The 18,100-nt window shown below is 35.9% G+C and overlaps 2 protein-coding genes across 4 annotated transcripts in view; one reads left to right on the forward strand and one right to left on the reverse strand.

The window, feature by feature from the left end:
* Nucleotides 1–5,546, forward strand: part of LOC121410893 (atrial natriuretic peptide receptor 1-like) — a 35,053-nt gene extending 29,507 nt beyond the window's left edge. For all 3 annotated transcript variants that reach the window (XM_041603259.1, XM_041603260.1, XM_041603261.1), the window contains exon 22: nt 3,684–5,546. In XM_041603259.1, the coding sequence (XP_041459193.1) occupies nt 3,684–3,749 (66 nt within the window). In that variant the 3' untranslated portion in view covers nt 3,750–5,546. The remainder of the gene's footprint in view (nt 1–3,683) is intronic.
* Nucleotides 5,547–7,053: 1,507 nt separating this feature from the next.
* LOC121412019 (DC-STAMP domain-containing protein 2-like) lies at nt 7,054–17,999 on the reverse strand. The gene is made up of 15 exons (XM_041604931.1): nt 17,412–17,999; nt 16,408–16,698; nt 15,821–16,067; nt 15,359–15,529; nt 14,794–14,895; nt 14,148–14,336; nt 13,176–13,238; nt 12,695–12,908; nt 12,196–12,353; nt 11,083–11,247; nt 10,085–10,252; nt 8,913–9,150; nt 8,086–8,213; nt 7,724–7,823; nt 7,054–7,525 (listed from the first exon to the last, which is right to left on the reverse strand). The coding sequence occupies exons 1-15, from the start codon at nt 17,997–17,999 to the stop codon at nt 7,255–7,257; spliced, it is 3,093 nt and encodes a 1,030-aa protein (XP_041460865.1). The 3' UTR covers nt 7,054–7,254.
* Nucleotides 18,000–18,100: the final 101 nt, after the last annotated feature.

Raw genomic sequence — 18,100 nt, forward strand, 5'->3', positions numbered from 1 at the left:
GGAGAGTAGTTGTTAAGGTATTTTTATAAGACGTGTATCTATTCCGTGAAACATCATTTGGATTTGATATATAAGAAACATACAGATTATTTTTCCGATTGATAGACCTTAATATCATTTTTGAAACCCATGGTAGTTTTGGAACACGTTTATAGTCGTAATTTCGATATTTCTTTAAAGGAACACAAGAATCTAAGCAATCATTGAAATATTTCAAAAATATGTCAAATGAGTCATCGACATTCTCTTTCGAGTTATAAACGTCAGACCAATCAACAGAGCTTAAATCTTCTTGGAGGCGTTCAATATTTTTGTCACTAAAGTTGCGACAGATCCTATATTTCTTTTCCATTTTTGAGAGTGATTGCATTGTTTGGATATGGGTAAAAATAAGAAAATGATCGGATATGTCTGTCGTTACAATGCCAGCTTTCGGAAGAGGGTGAGAGTTACAGAATATATTATCTATAAGCGTAGCAGAATGATCAGTAATACGGGTTGGTCTAGAAATAATCGGCAAAAAAGTAGAAGTTAACATTAATTCAAGGAAATCGTTTGTTGCAGAGTGATTACTGGTCAAGAGATTAATATTGAAATCACCAGTGATGATACAATTGTTATTTATCAATTCTCCGTTTTGCAAAAGTTCATTAGTAGCAAGTAAAAAATCTTCTATACAAGAAGTTTGAGGAGGTCTGTAGATGACACCTATTAGAGTTTTCTTATCTTTTTGAAGTTTTACTTCTACAAATAAGGATTCGATGATATCATTCATATATTCAAATTCATGTCTAATTGCATAATCAAATGAAGACGGAATATATAATGCTAGTCCACCTCCAATTTTATTTTTCCTATTGTTTATAACAATATCATAATTCGGGATGGTGCATAAGGAATTCGGTGTTTCCGTGAACCAAGTTTCAGTAAGAGCAATGATTGGGGGATTGGCAAACTGTGTATTTTCTAATAATAATCGTAATTTCTCGAAGTTTTGGTTAGCGCTTCTTATATTCAAATGCAAAATAAAAACATCATCTTCTCCAATCAATTTAGCATAGTCTTTGAATGAATTTTCTGTATAATATGGAGAAGAGGAAAGATTGTATGCTTTATCATGAATATCGAATTCAACTTGAAGTTCATCAAAATTATTTGTAAGAATATCAGTAGAAAATCTATCAAATGGAGTATGATGATTTGAGATAATGTTGCTTTTATCCTGACTTGGATGATTTAGTAATAAGAAATCATCATTATTCAGATGATAAAATGGGAAATCACGCATATTATCCACCATTATGAAATAGAATATATTGCCATTCTAAATCAAAATCTTTGTAAGCTGAGCATATAAAGCATATTTTAGATTTGATACCGTCATGACCCCAAATTCGAGTTTGAAAAATACTGCAGTTGTAATAGTTAACAAAATAAAGATTATTTGATACAATTATTAACGGTCGATGAAGAATATTTGCACACAAAAATAAGTTAACTGACCTCCATGAAATGTCTGGTATTGAAACATTATTGAAAGGGCAGTGAAAGAATGCAAAATATACCACGGAAAATAACACAAATATTGATCGATGCGAAAAGTTTTGTGACGTGAATTTCATAAGAAATAAAAAGAATACTGGAAAATGGAAAAACATGGATAGTCCTTCTACAGCTTAGAAAAGTCCTCTCTGGAATGAATGATGATGGGTTGACACTTCTCATCCTTCCTTACATAGATTCGGCCATTCTGGGTCCACAGGAACTTGTATCCGGCATCTCGGCGGGCCTTGTTGACATCTTTCATTAGCTCCTTAGTGGAAGCGATCAGGTTTTCATTGAGGTAGATCTTGCCATCGCTGTTGTATCCAAGATCCTTTGTGGAGAGAGTCTTCAGCTTCCTTCTCCCATCATACATGATGTTCCGAGCTCGTCTTGTGGTGAATCGCACGATGATTGGGCGGGCTTTGTTATCAGCTTGGCGTTTTGAACCCAGCCGATGAACCACATCGAAGTCGGATGCTGCAAGCTCAGGGCTGATGTGTTTCGCGATATTAAGTACGATCCTTTCAGGAACCTCGCCCTGTCGTTCTGGTACACCTGCTACCTCCAAGTTGACTCTTCTGTGGTACTGGTCAAGTTCGTTAAGCTGGAAGGTCAACTCACTGAATCTCTTCTGAAGACAGATGTTTTGTTCCTTCAGTTCTCTGTTTTCCTTTTCTATCTTCTCGGCCTTCAACTTCATTTCCTCAAATTTCTCGTTGAGGAACGACAGCGAGTTGACAATGCTACTTTGTCCCTCTCGTATACTGTCGATTGACTGCTCCAAGACGGTCAACTTAGCATTCAAGGAATTGGAAAGTTTCCCTAGCTCATTCTTGATCAGTGATAGAAGATAGTTTTCATTCGTCTCTTCATTATCACCAGAGTTGTTTTTCGACGACTTTCTCTTCCCAGACATCGTGACGTCACAATTACATGAAACAATCAGAATTAAGCGCACAAAGAATGGTTGCGCAAAGAGATACCAGTGATGCGTTCGATCCAAGCCAGTATGCGTTTAATGATGAGTTGCTAGGCAATGACGCGTAAATGATGCTAGTTTTAGAAGTCTATTGACACTTTCTTCTCCAAAATGATCAAAATTTTAAGTTAAAAATGTTTGATAGTATCCAAATAAATAATCCAAATGAAAAATGAGTATATCCTTGATATTCACTTTCCAGTTTCTGATGCAACCATATAAAACGTTTTCACAAAATGTCAGGAAACACGGTAAAATTGCACAAAATGTCAGAGCACTTGTAAAACACGTCCGACCTCTCCAACCTCTGTCAAACTTGTTGATTCCCCCCTTTTTTTAGCTTATTTTACTCATCCATCATTCACATTTTCTTTCAAGTTGGTGCACTGATTCCCCTTATCAATCATCAAACAAACTTGATTTTTTATGTTTCTTGTCCTGAACATGCTCAAGTTTATGATTTGACGAGCCTAGATATGATTAGGGAATTATCCCTGCTCAGATCCTGGATGTAAGAATGGGGGTTAACATGCCATAGACAATGAAGAAATGCATCAATGCTGCAAACTTGGAATGAGCTAAAATGCACCACTGTTACGTAACAGAGTGAGTATTCAAAACCGCTGAAGCGCGACCAATGAAATTTTCATAAAAGTTAGAACATGAAATGAGCTTTCTACTCATGAACATTTTTGGGGGAATCCTACCACATTTTAGAATTAATTCAGTCCTATGTCAGAGGGACATTTTTTTGGGACGCGCTGTATTGCATGTGTAAAGTTTGTGTTCGTCTCGAATCTTCTTTTACTAGAATCGCGCAGAAACGCTATGCGCAGACAAGGGGGACGGCGCAGACAGGGGGAACTTGCCACATATGATTTTATGGATAAAATTACATGCATCTTCTCACAGCAAATAACATTCAGCAGCTATGTCTAGCCAGATTCCTAACCAGTAATGCAATATCACGAGAAGTGCACTCTATAAAATAAAGGCCCACTTAAATAATAACAAATTATTCACTACTGAATAAAGTAGAAATGCACAAGTATTTTTTTAAGACTTCCTATTTATAACACAGGTCAACGAGAAACAATTCATAGTGTTAGTCAGTTCGGACCCCCTTTAATACCTTAATATCTTTCAATTTATCCTACAGGGCAAGGGCTCGCAGACGACGTACTGGTTGCTATCACATAATTCAAAAGAGAAATCAAAATTCTAACATTCAGAATATCTACTCAATTTGCAAGAAAAAATGTTGTTTGAACCTTTGAAGGTTCAACAATATTGTGTCACGACGAAACTCGTGTTTCATGTTGATGATCTCTATTCAAGCACTGTAGAACCTACCTTCTATCTCATGATGATGTGAGTTCCAGTTTCAGAACTATATTCGCATTCTGATATACTATCACTAACCAATGTAATTCATATTAATTGTGTACCCTGGTGAAGTAGATACAGACTCGTATATATATTGTGTTATATTGGATCCTGAAAAAATATATGTATATTTTGGAGCATACGCGTTGGTTTATTTATGACAAGTGGATTTATTTTTAAACTATTGACTGGTAATTGTTATGAGATTGGTTTGGTTTGGTTTTATTTACCGTATAAAAATCACAATAAAATACATTGCACAAGATATGATATTAAATATAAATATATAAACATGCACACTAATATACGGATGGATCACTCTATTCAGAGCCATTGATATAATGGCTCTGTTCTTCCTAGAGGTCCAGTCAATATGGTGACAAGTAAGAACCCTGCATCATTATGCAATAAAACAAAATTTCACAGTAATTTGGAAACATCCTAAATCATCCTCGATTGCCGTCTCGGGCACATGGTTTCAAAAATACTTCTAAGTCATTTTCTCTCAGATGTGCAAAACTTGTCTACGTTGTTCCGGGTAAGACTTTTCAATGCATATTTCACAGTTATGTTTCAAAGTATTTCTTGAAACATTCCAAATTATTTATTTATTAGCGATAGCTGCATGGTGAGCATGTCACAAAAATTGATATTGAACAAGTGCAAATACTTTCTTGGTGCAATTATATAAACGATTAATAATCAAAAGTGTAATTCCAATATATGAATTTCAAAGAATACTGTAAATATTAATATTCATAGTTGTGTACATGAAAACGTATATTAAGATATATAATGTGATATGTTTATGAAGTATATCTTATAGGTTAAAAGTTAACATGTGATTTGTATTGTAATAAACATGCTTACATTGATTAATAAGCTTAAAGAAATGCCAATGAAAAGACCTTCGCGTTATTATCGGTGCTTAATGTGATCTAAAATCCACGCTAGGATAACACAATTGGATCAATGACATTGTATGGTAAAAATTAGCATTGTATTTATGCATATACAATATTCCACAAATCATACACAAGTAAGTCTGGTTATCCAAAATTATCACATAAAACGTAGACCCAAAGTTACAACCCGTAAGTCTTAGACTAAAAGTTACCTCGAGTACTATGGCCAAATAATATTTCACAATTTTAAAATACATTTAAAGCAAGAAATGATTTGTAATTGCATAAAAACACACACAGATTGAGTTGCTTCTATGTCTATTCCTGTATATATTTTAAATCGTTTTACCATTCACAGTAATATATATCCTAAATCATCGCGAACAAGGTATAACAATTGTGTAATAAAATAAATGCTTTAGAAATCTTTGATTTTAATATCTAGTCATTGTCTAAAGGAACATGTTACTAGCAAACAGGATAAACAATAGATCGAACCTCGTTTATAAACTTGAGAGCAAATGAATTACCCTAAAAAAATTGTTATGTAACAATAAGTATTGATATGTATGTTATTAATCAATTAAACAGTGATGAAATAATGTGTTTAATGTAATGCAGATTTTTTTTTTCTAATAATCTTTAATTGTGATGACATATCAAATTCATGTACGGTATTTTGTGCCCATTCGTGCTTCACTTTAGTATTAAAGACATTTTCGCATGGTGTATTATTATTTAAAAGTTATGTTTGAATTAATATGTTTCTTACAGATATTTATATCACATAACCTCTGTGTGCAAACCAGGGCTCCGTAACTCAAAGGTTGGCGATTAATCGCTAAGTGAACTGACCTATCATGACCTTCGTTGCATGCGCAATTTGCTCAGTTGACTGACTAGTAACCAATCAGAATTGTTCTTTCATATTAGCGATTAATCGCAAATCTTTGTGTTACGGAGCCCAGATCTACATCCTTCCACTTTAATTGAATTATAGACACTTTCGAATTTAATCATGATTTCACAGTGATGGACAGAGATTCATATCTAAATATCTGATAAAATTCCGTTAGCGTTACGGTGCTTCCCAGTCTTTATTAACTTTCATTGCTTACCATACATTCCCATGATGGTGCATTGTAACGGGCATTATTCATGTGTTTAGGCCGACTGGTATATATACCATTTATTTCTAACTACCAAGAAATCATTTTCAACTTTTCAAATTATGATTATTTTGATCAAATACTGCATCATGTATCTACCATCACAACTGAGGCTACTTCTAGCTATTAGCGCGGATTCTGATAGCTTTTTGTTTGAATATCATTCCTCAGTACCTGTAACACTCTAGGGCTGCGGCGGGTTGGTATCATCACATAATAGGATCTATAATCAAATTAGCCCTATTCAAACAGGCTATCTTAGATTTTTTTTCAAATGTTACATCATTCGTCACCTACAGATTAGTTGAATTCTACAATGAAAAGATCCTAAAACATACAATTTTCCAATTTTCATAAAAGTGGAAAAAAAATGAAATTCAAATTATTATTTTGTACCTAGCAATTACCCTTGGAAAAAAGAATAAGGACGGTGAAACCACCCCGTAGATGTATCGACTCAAATAATTGTTTTTTTTTTTAGCTTATACTAGGGGTATAACTCAGAAAATAACATTCATGGGGTCATGAATACTGGTCTCTTTCTCCCAAGAATTCTATACTTTTGGAAGTCTCAAGTGAGTTGTGAAGATAAAACATTGTCTGACTGTATAGGGATATTTACGTCATCGTGCACTGCTATATCAATATAAAACACCCTCATTGTAATCTAGTCAGATTTCACAAACCTGATCACCCAGGGAGCGCTTCATGAGAGAAATTGTCAGAAATTTTGTCCGACAAGTACTGTTTTATCGGACAGTTACTATGGTAACCTTGGGCGGCGGAAGCGGGGGGGGGGATGGGGGACAAACAAATTTGAGGTGGGGGACGGTCCCCCTAAATTCTTAGTTGATAACCTTTTTTTTGCTCGTCAATTTTGTTTCCTGCGTCCCCCCCCCCCCCTAAATTCTGGTGAACCCCCTTAAAATGTCTCTCCCCCCCTAAAACTAAGGTTGATGACCTTTTTTTTTGCTTGTCAAATTTTTTTACAGGTGTCCATCACAAAATTTCAGGTAGACCCCCCCCCCTAACTTTTTTGACTTCGCCGCCAATAATGTTAACAGTGCTTCTTAGCCAATCATAGTCAAGGAAAGTTGTCAGACTTTAAAACTTTTCGGACGAAAATGTTGATGTAACGCTCCCCAGATTACTATAATGAGACAAGTACAAACTAACATGATCCTCGATCTACATTTGATTTCGGACGGATCAATTCTAAGCTTACTGTCCAAGTCCAGCTAATCCTAGCTCATATCTTTTCCAAGTTTTCTCACACATATTCATGGTCATAGTATTCCACGTTAAAGTCTTCGTATACAGCGTTGTCATCATCAATATCTTCATATTCGTCATCGTCGTCCCCATCAGCGATGAATTCGTCATCGTCACCATCAATGTGTATCGTGTAGTCTCCGTAATCAGGTACACCAAAACCATCATCATGTTCGTACTGATCTCCAAGAAGGTATTGGTTGTCTTCTTGGTAATCAGTATTAGAGACATGATTTCTCCTATATGCGTAGTCATCATCACTTGAATCTCTGTAAAAACAAAGTGATAGAAAATAGCAAATCGTGAACAAAAAATGTGAATTATATACTCATATTGATGCATAACTTAAGCATTACCCGCCTACCTACATACCAACAGTGGCCAGAATGAGATTAAAGAAGAATGATGGACAAAATAAAATAAGAAAATTACATTTTAACATGGCTAACATCTATCGAATCACTTACTTTTCTTCGCTGAAGTCTGAATATTCAATATACTCCACTGGTCCCATGCATAACGTGCACATGTTGTTGATCTCAGCAATGCATTCTAAACAGTAGATAGCTGAAATTTGAAATGGAAATTTAATGTTAATCATTCATATTACAAGTGCTTTTCCAATTTTCAGTTTCAACACGAAAGAAAATTGAGGATACATAGCATAAAACTCAATCATGTCAATGTGAATGATTGAAAATTAATCAAAATCGTTCCTTTCTAATTTCTTCCGACCGGGCACCATAACGGAGAGTGACAAAATATAGATAGAAGACTTTCCAAAAGACGCAAGTAATGGTGCGTATACTAATGTCAATAATATGCCTACCATTGCAATCTGGAGTGCCACAGTCCCTGAAGTTTGTTTGATCATCTGGTTTTCCGGGAAGTCCACACTCAATACAAAACTTTCGATCATACCCACAGAGGCCGAGAAACAATCGACAAATACGGTAACTGCCCAAATATATGATAAATAACAACAGTTGGTTAATATTGTTAGATTAATATTGCAGGCTCTCGATTTTTTTATTATTTTTTGTGTGTATTATGCATTTGCCTTGGCACAAAGTAGTTGCATAAAGAATATGCCCCATTCTGCTGTATGGTTTGGGAGCCGTTGCATAAAACTTTTGCCCCAAAAGACTCTGGCAAATAAACAAAAACTCTGGCAAACAAAATCACGCCATTGAAAATTACACATTAAAAAATTATGCAACGCGTCCGTGGAGTAAACATCTTGGCGTCGCCTACTCACGACTTACAATGTCAAGAAGGTATTTGACATTTTGTTAACTTAAATAAAATTTATAATAGGTAGTCTATAGGTGATATCTTATCAAGGGGCTTGAAGCTCCTTGGTATTAGTTGATGACAATATGACGTTAAAAGTCGTGGCACTTTTATCAGCGGAATTTGCCGCCCATGGCCATCTGCAAGAACTTAACCTAGTCCGAGGCGGATATCTCTGTCCACAGACCCGTAAGAGTTAATATGGCTGCCTTGAGAGGTATGTGCAATTTTTTATTCCTACCAGCAGCCCCTCTTTCTTTCAATTTAGGAGTATGGAAAATGAATACAACAAATTGTGCCCCCCCCAAAAAAAAAAATTAAAAATATAAAATGCATGTTTAATGAAATTTGAGGAGAGTATACCTGGATGCCAACTTGCTCCTGAATCCAATATTTTCCTGTGTCTTGTCTGGCCCCTGTCTCTGAAACTTCATTTTAAGAGCTTCCACCAAACCACCACGTTTCCTCATGATATGGTTGTACAGCCATACTACTCGCAGTTTCTCCCTCTCAGGGTAGTAGTATGCAGCGGCAACCCGGCGAAGTCTTCGGCCGTAAGATTCGGTCAGTACCAGCAGAAGGCACACAAGAAATATGCCCCCTGTAATAGTACAATAATAGATGTTTGTGGTTAGTCCTAAAGAATGGAACAAATTACTGAAAGTACATCAAAAGATCGATCTAACGACTGGAACACGTTCCATCACTTCTATGTATTTGTTTCGAATTATTTACTATTTATTATTACTAGGCGTACGGACAATATGTCTCATGCTGGTGTAGACACCTTTGTTCACCATTGAGGCTGAGTCACATTTCATTTTGAATTGAATTGAATTGAATTTATTACCAAATATCACGGTCGGGTACAATAACAAGGAATAGTACATCACATATAAACAAAACATTTGGTAATTGGAGCTAACATAATAGCAAGATGCTAATCGAGGTTAGCCCCAAATAATGTCATTATCATAGTTTAAACAATCAAATTGATAAATCTCAATATTGTACATCAAATTAAACACTAATTCTACTTATTACTGTTGCAGAAAGTTTCGATCATTTTCAGTGAACATATTTACACTATTTACAAGAAAAAAAAAACATCTTAATTATTCACAAAATCTTTATATAGAATTATATGTTCAGGCAGGATTTTACCATACCAAATTAATTATAATCTTCTAGTAGCATTAATTTTAACGATTTGCTAAATGTCTTACGACTGGGGGTGTTTCTAATATTACTTGGCAGATGATTCCATAAGGTAGGACCAGAAAATGAAATTGATTGTTTTCCCAAATTGGTATAATTTTTGTCAAGATTAACATATCGCTTTTCTCTATTTCTTGTATTGTAAGGATGGTCTATAAATGAAAAATAATCAGTAAAACGGTGACTTAGTGGAAACCTTGATATTTACGTGCCGTTGAGCAATAAAATATCACTGATGATGTTCCATATTGCATCAGGGTCTGGGGTCAAACAATTCCACTAATGCTGGAATCTGCCCTGAAAAATAAATGAATTACCTATTTGATAGTATGAGAATAGATCGGGAGGATTTGCCGCTGGTAGACACTTTGTTGTATCTATGGTGATATTAGCATGGGAGGCAGGATCAAGAGCCTTGACCAAGACTCTGTAGACATCCGAGAGTAATCCATCCCCTTGTACAATCAGATGCACAGTTCCTGGCACTGTCAATCGCATAAAATTATAATGTCACATGGTATGAAGCTATACACAAGCAAGCGTTTCAGTTGATTGCATACTACTGTTTGAACACTGAATCTCTATTAGCAGGGGCAGATCTCGCATTTCTCCTACGGAAGGGTTTGACCGAAAATTTTGAAAAGCTAGCAAGCAAAAAAAAAGGGGGGGGCTTCACTACAAAATTTTGGTACCGAGTAAAAAGACAAGAAAAAATATATAAAAATGAGGGTAATATGGGATTGGCTCTAAAATGTCGATCATTCCTATTTTTTTACTTGGCAGGCCAAAGGGTGGGGGGGGGGGGTTAAACTCCCCCCCCCCCGGTAGATCCGCCACTGATCACGGACAACTTATTTCCTGTTTTATATCTTTTACCGATTTCATGACATTTGTTCCTATGGAAAATCCTCCGCACTTTAAGCTAAACATAAAACCTGATCTCCCTACCTAAAGAACCCCCAATCTTTAAATTATTATCATCTAAACAATATTCATCAAAAGTCTTGTCACCCATTTACCATCGATTCAAACGGATTCTATCATGTGAAAAACATGAATGTGGTTTCAGGGCTAGGACACATGCAGATAGCGCGTATGTTTTCGGATATTTGTTCGCCATTTTTCTCCGGTCACAAGGACATTTTTATTAACTCAAGTAGAAGAGAAATAGAAAGAGAAAAACAAATTTAAGAAAAGAAAAATAGATATTGAGAGGAGGATGAAAATAAGAAAAAAAAAGTCAATAAGAAAGTATGAGGAACGGAAGATAGCAAAAAGTAGGAGTTGAAGAAATTCAATGAAGAGGTTTATTTACATCCTTGCTTTACGCTCATCTCGACCTTTTCACGAATGACAGTTAGGAAAGAGAATGCAGATACATCTGCAGATACGAGCATTAGAGCATAACCTGCTTGGTAGAACCACATCACTAATCCTCTAAACATCTTCTTACGTTCACTCTTCGCCAGACGGAGCGAGACTACAAAAAAAAAGAAAAAAAAAAGACAGTCTTTATTTTTCTCAATTACTTGATTACCGTTAGTATGATTTTTTTAAGTTAAGAAAAGATTTTCTTTTGGTTCAAGTTGAGTAATAAGAATGAAAAGTGCTCAATCAATGTCACTGTCGTTGGAGACTTCTGCTTCTGTATTCTATTGTTTAATGTTATTTATATGATGAAGATTGATGCAACCAGTTTTTCAGGTTTGGTCTAGATAAGCCCATATAAACCAACATGCCTATTTACTGTTGCTGAAAGTGTAATGGTAACACTTCGTAATTCCGAAGGTTCTGTTATTCTGAAGGTTCGTAATTCCGAGACACGTAAATTGCCTATACCTCGATGTTCGTTAATCCGAAAACGTTAAAGGGTTCGTTAATCCGAACATTTGTGGCGTTATTCCGAAGGTTCGATAATCCGAAAACGAAATAAGGTTCGATGTTCCGAAGGTTCGTTAGTCCGAAAACGAAATAAGGTTCGTTATTCAGTACGTTTCCGGACTGACGAACCTCATTTCGTTTTCGCCGGATTAACGAACCGTCGGAATTACGAACCTCACTTTGTTTTCGGACTAACGAACCTTCGGAATCACGAACCTCATTTCGTTTTCGGACTTACGAACCTTCGGAAATACGAACCTTCGAAATATCCGAACCTTCGGAATAACGAAGCTTCGGAATTACGAATGTATGCGAGTGTAATCATTAAAATAATTATGGACTTCAATGAATTAACATTCATCAGTGTCACTCACAGCTATAATATAATATTCATATCAAATTTTTAAACAGTTAAACATAATTTATATATCATGTTGTTGGTGTATTACGTAGGACTAATTACTTGAATCCATTACTTTCCAAGAACCTAAAATGGATCGGCACTCATAATACTATTTTCCCATTTTAAAAATGGGAGTGTTCTTACAAGGTCTAACATAATATCGCGTTTCTCGGTCGGTGAGTGGAAACAAAGTAAATTTTTTCCTTGCCCGACGTTTTTCTTCCAATCTCACAAACTGATCCGTGATGTATACGTTGTCGAATTTATCCTTTGTCAGGTAACTTGCTCTGTACTTCATTGCTCTGCAAACAGAGGAAATGAAAGATTTCCAGTATCACTATACTATTTCCCTCATCAACTTCGTGTCAATGTAAATTATCAAGAAGAGAATAAATATGCTTAAATGACAGCTGTTTTTCTTTGAATAAAGAAGAGGGGATTGAGGCATATAATGTGATTTTCCAAAATGTTCAAAAAGAATTTCATGATAAATAAATTACCATTATTATTGTTATTGCCTCGACCCACCCCCCCCCCATCTAAATATACTATAGCACCGCTCATGTTAAAGAATTTTATGATTATTATTTATTATTATTATTTTAATTTGCTTAGAACGATTGCAAAATGTGATCACACTTACTTTAGAAAGAGGAATGCGACAGTAAAAGATAGAAAGTAGTTAACCCAATAAAGGACTGTTCTGATGGTTGAGGTCCTTCCTCCAATCTCCTCCATTATAGCTTCTTTGATATCATCAGCTGACTTCGAGAAGTTTCGGTTGAGAGAGAATTCGTGCGTGAACTCAAAATCGACGTAAAACTGTTCCTCTAACTTTTCCACGGCTACGTCGAAGGCTGGATTTAAACAAATAATTATGGTTGAACGTGTCTGCATCTTTTACCATCCTAATCCAAAAGAATATTGTATTTATTTTAATATTCCTTTTCTTTCCTAATTTTTCAATGGGTTTAATATGTTTACCACGTAATTTAACAATATCTTCTGATGGGCGAGAACTTGTGAAAAAAAAATCATGTGTAACAGTTCATAATGATCGTCATTGACTAATCATATAATGAGAACATTACACAAAAGAATTTGCTGATATTTCTAAAAGTTACCTGTTGTTGCCTTGGTAACAACTAAGTTGAGTAACATCGGGAAAAAACAGAGAAGCTGGCCCACTAAACGGAAAGAAGAAAAACAATATTATCCTCGCAATGCATCAAGAGGTGTTCATGGTAACAAAACAGAAACATAATATATTTCGCTATCCTTGGACAAATAAGTAGCTCTGTATGACAGTTCTTCTGATAAGGGCGCTTAAGGGCACCTCAAAACTTTACTCAAATCACAATCATGTACATCACGTAATACGAGTGCAAGGCGAGAAAAATATTTCAGGGTGGTATTTCATAAAATTATTCCTTTTCGGTTTTTTTTCTTGTTCTTCTTGACTATTTTTTGCATCCTATAATATTGAAGATTCAAACTTCTAAAAGTATGTCGACCACGACGTTTCTCACTACTATTGACATGAGTTTTTGTTTGCCAAATCAGACTCTCAATTGGTTTTATTCCCATCAGAAAATTTCAAGACATGACCTAAAGACCACCTTACGACTGGTCCACGATCTCATTTTGGAATAAAACATAGTAGAATTTGATGCTAAAATTGATAGAATTTTCTAACTGTGTAATGTTCTAAATCATCGTACGAATAACTAAGTTCCAATCTGTGATTATGCTATCATCCTTGTTTAGAATAAAAGTGAATTTAATATCTAGTCGTAATGCATCATAGCAATCGTACGATTGGCTACGATTTAAAAATTAATTTGGGCCTAGACTCTAAAATAAAGGTTTGCAGCCATCCAAAATTGTTAAATTAGTATTCTTTAATATCATTTGAACCTCAAATAAAAAGCATATTTTTTATTTACATTTTTTAAAGAATGAACGAAATGCGATTTGTTCCACTTTCGGCACAGCCCCCCCCCCCCCCCCACTTTCAAAACCGTTACGCGACCCCTGTACAGGATCTAGCAATACGAATAAATGAAATGAACATTCGCGGTTTCTTGAATACTTACTGGCAGCAACCTCACAAAGTTTACTTGTCAGATCAACGATGTTGCAGACAAATGTTAGCCCCTTTTTCCTGCATTTCCTTTCTCCTTCCTCGAACTTATCGTAGCATATATCCCTTGGTCTGCCCATTCTCTCATTACATCTATCCACCATGCCATCTAACCAATCAAAGAAAGCTTGGATCGCATCACCTGTAGACAAACGAAAATTGATTCTACAATAACAGTAATACAGATACACAATAATATTGATTTAAAAGAAGAAAGAAATCCACACGAGTTTCGTTGAATAACATAAGAAAGAAAGTGGCTATAACATGTAGTGTAGCGCAACCCTGACAACAATGTCAGCTCCCTGATATCTACTTGTAGATTAAGAATATTTATTTCAAGATTATGTAACACCAAATAATAATAAGAACAACAAATTACATTTCACAAAAATTACGTGTTTGACGTGTACGTAATGTCTCTTTTCGAAAACTTATACCGTAGTATGTAATGAGAGGCGAAGGGCATGTCCTCGGCCATGAGTCCCATTTGCCTCAAAGTTGGTCACAATATTATATGGTGTCCTTCTATCAGTAGCCCCCCCCCCCCTCTATATAAAAAAATCCCAGATTCACCAATATATTTGATTTAGACTAACCGATAGCTTTAACAGCGTCAACAAGCGCCATGAATGCATCATGGGCCTTTTTAACCAGCGTCTTCACTGTCTCTATCATGTCCTTTACACCATCAACGATACCTGTTAGATTCAGAGATAGACACAAATTAATACAGAGTGTATCGCCGTAAGTTGTGTGTTTGTAATGTTGTCTGAGGGTGACAGAAAAGAAAGAAAGAGAGGGAGAAATATATATTTTCAGTCTGATGGACAGGGTTTACAGAGATAAAGAGTGAGAAATGGAGAGGGATCATCATGATCCCCATTAAACATGACAAACAGCTTTTAATATGCATGTGAGCCCCATCTTTCAAAGAGCGCCGATTGCTCCGATCAATCACAACTATTGACAACCATGGCCAACAACGTCAACATCTATTATGCATGTTTGCTCAAAATATTTCATTCATTAATTGTTTTCTTGAAAATCCACTGTGCTTCTCTTTGTTATGACCATGATGACGAGTCCCCAAACACAACCACCATCACTTGAGTAGTTTACCACACAGTAGCCTATAAAGGTCTACCTTTCCATATTGCTTACCGGATAGAGGGGATGTGACAATCTGAAAGATGGTGGATGATTGGTTCATGGCTAGGGCTCTTCCACAAGCTTGGGCCCTGCTGGCTGCATCTAGGTTGTAGGTAAGGTTTGCCAGAGGTCCACCGAGAAGAAGGATGTAGCCATACGCCATCAGAATCACGCGTCCTTTGCCTTTAGCAAATTTTGTAGAAAAATACACAATGATCGTTTACGATGGTTTGAGACATCTCCAAGGGTCTAAGCAATTCAAAATTCCCCCCCCCCCCGAAAACCCCTATTTGATACGGGAAAATGCATTTTCGACAAGGTGTGATAAATGTGCAATTAGAATAAGCCAGGTATGTGCCTTTCTTATTTCAAGTTTTGGTAAAGGATTTTCGTCATCAATAAACATTATCCTTTCGGAAATTTCATATGCTCTTGGAGACTTTAAAAGATATTGATGCTGACAGTCATACGCACCTGTAAAGAATTGCGGCAGCATGAGCATAACTATACACCGCACCCTCGAAGAAAAGGCCAATCCAAAACAAAATATGAATCCAAGAATAGAAGTGGTTGTGAGCGCCCTTTTCCAGTCATAACCAATGATGAAGATAAAGATGAAGTAGAAGATGAAAGCAAGTATGCACCCAGAGAGAAATCCGCCAATGTTCTTGCCCAGAGTATTAGGATATGAGCCGGGAACACAGCACCACTTCCAGCAACACTTCAACAAAGATAAATTATGGAATGAAGATATAGTTATAGAACAAGTAAATCTATAATATTCCAATGGAAGGGGGCAATAAATGGCTGTCCAAATACGGTTTCCGGGGGGGGGGGAGTATTCATAATATAACCTGTTGGCTGGTTTTACATTGCAATAAATGTGACTCATGTTTGATGCACAATCAACTTTCATGACTTTGAATTTAAGGAAAATAACTCAAATTCATATTTTGGGTTTTTGGGGTCGCACTTATTTACAATAAACTTTTGTCAGGTTGAGCTTTCTATATTGCTATAACAGTCTATATAAGCATCAAGCCAAGGAACAACTATCTTACCTTAGCTTCAGCAGGCGTCCGATCTCGAAAGACCATTTTGAGGCATTTGCAGAGACACCAGCAGAAACAAGTTAATATCTTCCAGATGATGAAGAAGACAATCTTGAGAATACCCTTTATGAGCCCTGGTCCCTCCTCTTTAAACCGACCTGTATCTGGTATGTCCTGTTCGAAGATCTTTACGGATTTCCTTCGTCTTTGATTCTTGCTACTCGTGCCTTTTCTTTTCTTCCCTTGACCATCCGGGTCTTCCCCATCGCTATAATCAGTCCAATCACTCGAGCTATCTCCCTGTAAAGATACAAGAATCATAGCTGGTGTTGTTGCCGTTGATGTATTATTCATAATTATTATCATAACACTCATTAACTTTTTTTTTTTACTTATAATTATCATCATTATCATCATTGTCAGAGTTAACCAATTATCATTATCGCCATTATTATTATTATTATTATTATTATTATTGTTATTATAATTATCATTATTATTATCATCATTATTATTATTAGTAGTAGTAGTAGTAGTATTAGTATTAGTATTATTATTCATATTATTATTATTGATACACCACACCCCAAAACATTACTCTGTCGATCTAAATACCCAAACGTTGTAGGCCTAAAAATGTCGGGACAGAGGAACAAACATTCTGAAGATATTTACACACAATAATGTTTCACAAACGGAATCGAGAATTTGATTTGACGATGTCACCAGGCACAAACACGTCGCATTTTTTCATAATATTTGAAATGTTTGATGAAACCTTTATCAGGGTGCAAACGCATCCGGACATAAGGTCTATATTACCCACTTCCCTCCCCCTCACCCTCTTTCTTTCTCTTTCTCTCTCTCACATTCTTCCCGCTTCGAATTTATGTCTAAAAAATAGGCCAAATTCATTGAAAAGAAAAATGAAATAGATAGTCGACGTTTTTGGAAAGACATAGATCTACCATATCATTTACCAGTTATTGTCTGCGATTACCGTGATTACTGACCTGATCGTCTTGATGTTGTCCACCGAGTCTTGTCTCCAACTGAAATCGAATAAAATCTTCAGCAGCATTCTGTATTTCATCCAAGGCATCGTCCTTCAAATCCTCTATCATATCTTCCACTTGTTCCTTAGCCTTCTCTTTTATTTTCTTCTTCACTTTTTTCTTGACGCTTTTCTTGGTCTTATCCTTCACTTTTTTCTTTGCCTTTTTCTTGACTTTCTTCTTCGCTTTGTCCTTGACCTTCTTTTTTGCCTTGTCTTTGGCCTTCTTTTTTGCTTTGTCCTTTACTTTCTTTTTGGCTTTGTCTTTGACTTTCTTTTTTGCTTTGTCCTTGACCTTCTTCTTCGCTTTCTGTTTCACTTTTTTCTTTGCCTTTTTCTTCACTTGCTTTTTGACTTGCTTTTTTGCGTGCTTTTTTGCGTGCTTCTTTGCCTGTTTCTTTGCCTGTATTTTTACTTGTTTCTTGGCTTGCTTCTTCACCGCTTTCTTTCCGGCTTTCTTGGCTTGAGTCTTTGCCACTTTTTTCCCAGTTTTCTTTGCTGCCTTCTTGCCAGTTTTCTTGGCCGCGGTTCCTGCCACTTTCATCATCTTGATGGTTTTACTCGTTTGAAAATTTAACTAACTAGATAATATAAGATAATGTTAAAAGGATATTTGGAATCCATGATGACAAGCATCTGTCACAAAAA

This window comes from Lytechinus variegatus, chromosome 3 (assembly GCF_018143015.1).
Source record: "Lytechinus variegatus isolate NC3 chromosome 3, Lvar_3.0, whole genome shotgun sequence".
Classification (NCBI taxonomy): domain Eukaryota; kingdom Metazoa; phylum Echinodermata; class Echinoidea; order Temnopleuroida; family Toxopneustidae; genus Lytechinus; species Lytechinus variegatus.